The 1,256-nt window shown below is 38.7% G+C and overlaps 1 protein-coding gene across 1 annotated transcript in view; it reads left to right on the top strand.

The window, feature by feature from the left end:
* LOC103212514 (zinc finger X-chromosomal protein-like) overlaps window positions 1-1,256 on the top strand; it is a 55,973-nt gene that overhangs the window by 52,586 nt on the left and 2,131 nt on the right. The window contains 2 exon segments of the mRNA XM_007958482.2: window positions 349-504; window positions 1,037-1,254. Of these exon segments, the coding sequence (XP_007956673.2) occupies window positions 349-504; window positions 1,037-1,254 (374 nt within the window).

Genomic DNA, 1,256 nt, shown 5'->3' with positions numbered 1-1,256 from the left:
GAGGAAGTAGGAGGGGAGCTGTTGCATTGTGGTAAACTGTGGTCAATGACATGAGACAAAGTATGTATGAACTGCTATATGGAAAGTGAATTTGCTCTGTAAACCTTCACCCAAATCACAATTAAAAAAAAAGAAAAAAAGAGATGTTATCTTAAAAAAAATTATGGTAAAAGTCAAGAAATGGATGATTCATTCAACAAATACTTGAGCTTATTCTCTGGAAGCAGTGTTCTAGGTCTCTGACATTTGAATCTTCTTTCTATTTGTCTATTAGCTGAATTCAAATCAAAATATCTTTCTTGTGATCTGTAAACCTTGTCACAAAAGCTTTTATAATTTTCTATACAGATGTTGCCGAAATCGCTGACGAAGTTTATATGGAAGTAATCGTAGGTGAGGAGGATGCTGCTGCTGCAGCAGCGGCAGCAGCCGCTGCACATGAACAGCAGATGGACGACAGTGAAATCAAAACCTTCATGCCAATAGCATGGGCTGCTGCTTACGGTGAGTCATAGAGCAACTCTCAGGCTTGTGTTGGTTGGTCCTTCAATATGAATTCATGATTTAAAAACTGTTTCTGTGGTCTTAGGTTTCAGAAATCTGAAATACCATGACCCTGTAAGGGTTATTGGATTTAAACAAGAGTAGAGGAGGATTATAAAGTCTACTTTTTGTCTTTAATTTTAACAGACATTTCCTTCATGTGTATATTATGTAGAAGGAATTACTGCAAGAAGTACATAGGCTTTCAAGCTGAAACTTTTCATCTTGATTATATCTGGCCCATGACTTTACAATTTTGGGAGCCAACAAGGGAGTCCATGGGGCAAAATGCTGACATGTGGTTTTTAGATTTAGAAGCTAGGCATTTGCTACAATCGTGCTTTAAATGTGTTCGTGAAACCTGTTACCTAGAATGGGGAATTTCTGTCATTCATGAGTATCATGGCTTATTTTTGTTATAGTTAATAAAGAATCCCTAATTCTTTATCATTTATAATACTGTATAATTTTGTTTTCTAATGCGCATTGTTAGGTAATAATTCTGATGGAATTGAAAACCGGAATGGCACTGCAAGTGCCCTCTTGCACATAGATGAGTCTGCTGGGCTCGGCAGGCTGGCTAAACAAAAACCAAAGAAAAGGAGAAGACCTGATTCCAGGCAGTACCAAACAGGTGAGGGCACATGAGTTCCACCGCGCAGCATCCTCTGCCAGCTCCCAGATTGAACTCCAGTATGTATCCCCAGAGGTGT

The sequence above is a fragment of the Orycteropus afer genome, unplaced genomic scaffold, assembly GCF_000298275.1.
Source record: "Orycteropus afer afer isolate SDZICR_OR568_19922 unplaced genomic scaffold, OryAfe1.0 scaffold00990, whole genome shotgun sequence".
In the NCBI taxonomy this organism is placed as follows: domain Eukaryota; kingdom Metazoa; phylum Chordata; class Mammalia; order Tubulidentata; family Orycteropodidae; genus Orycteropus; species Orycteropus afer.
The sequence above is the reverse complement of the archived record's forward strand: the minus strand, read 5'-3'. Positions and strand labels throughout refer to the sequence as shown.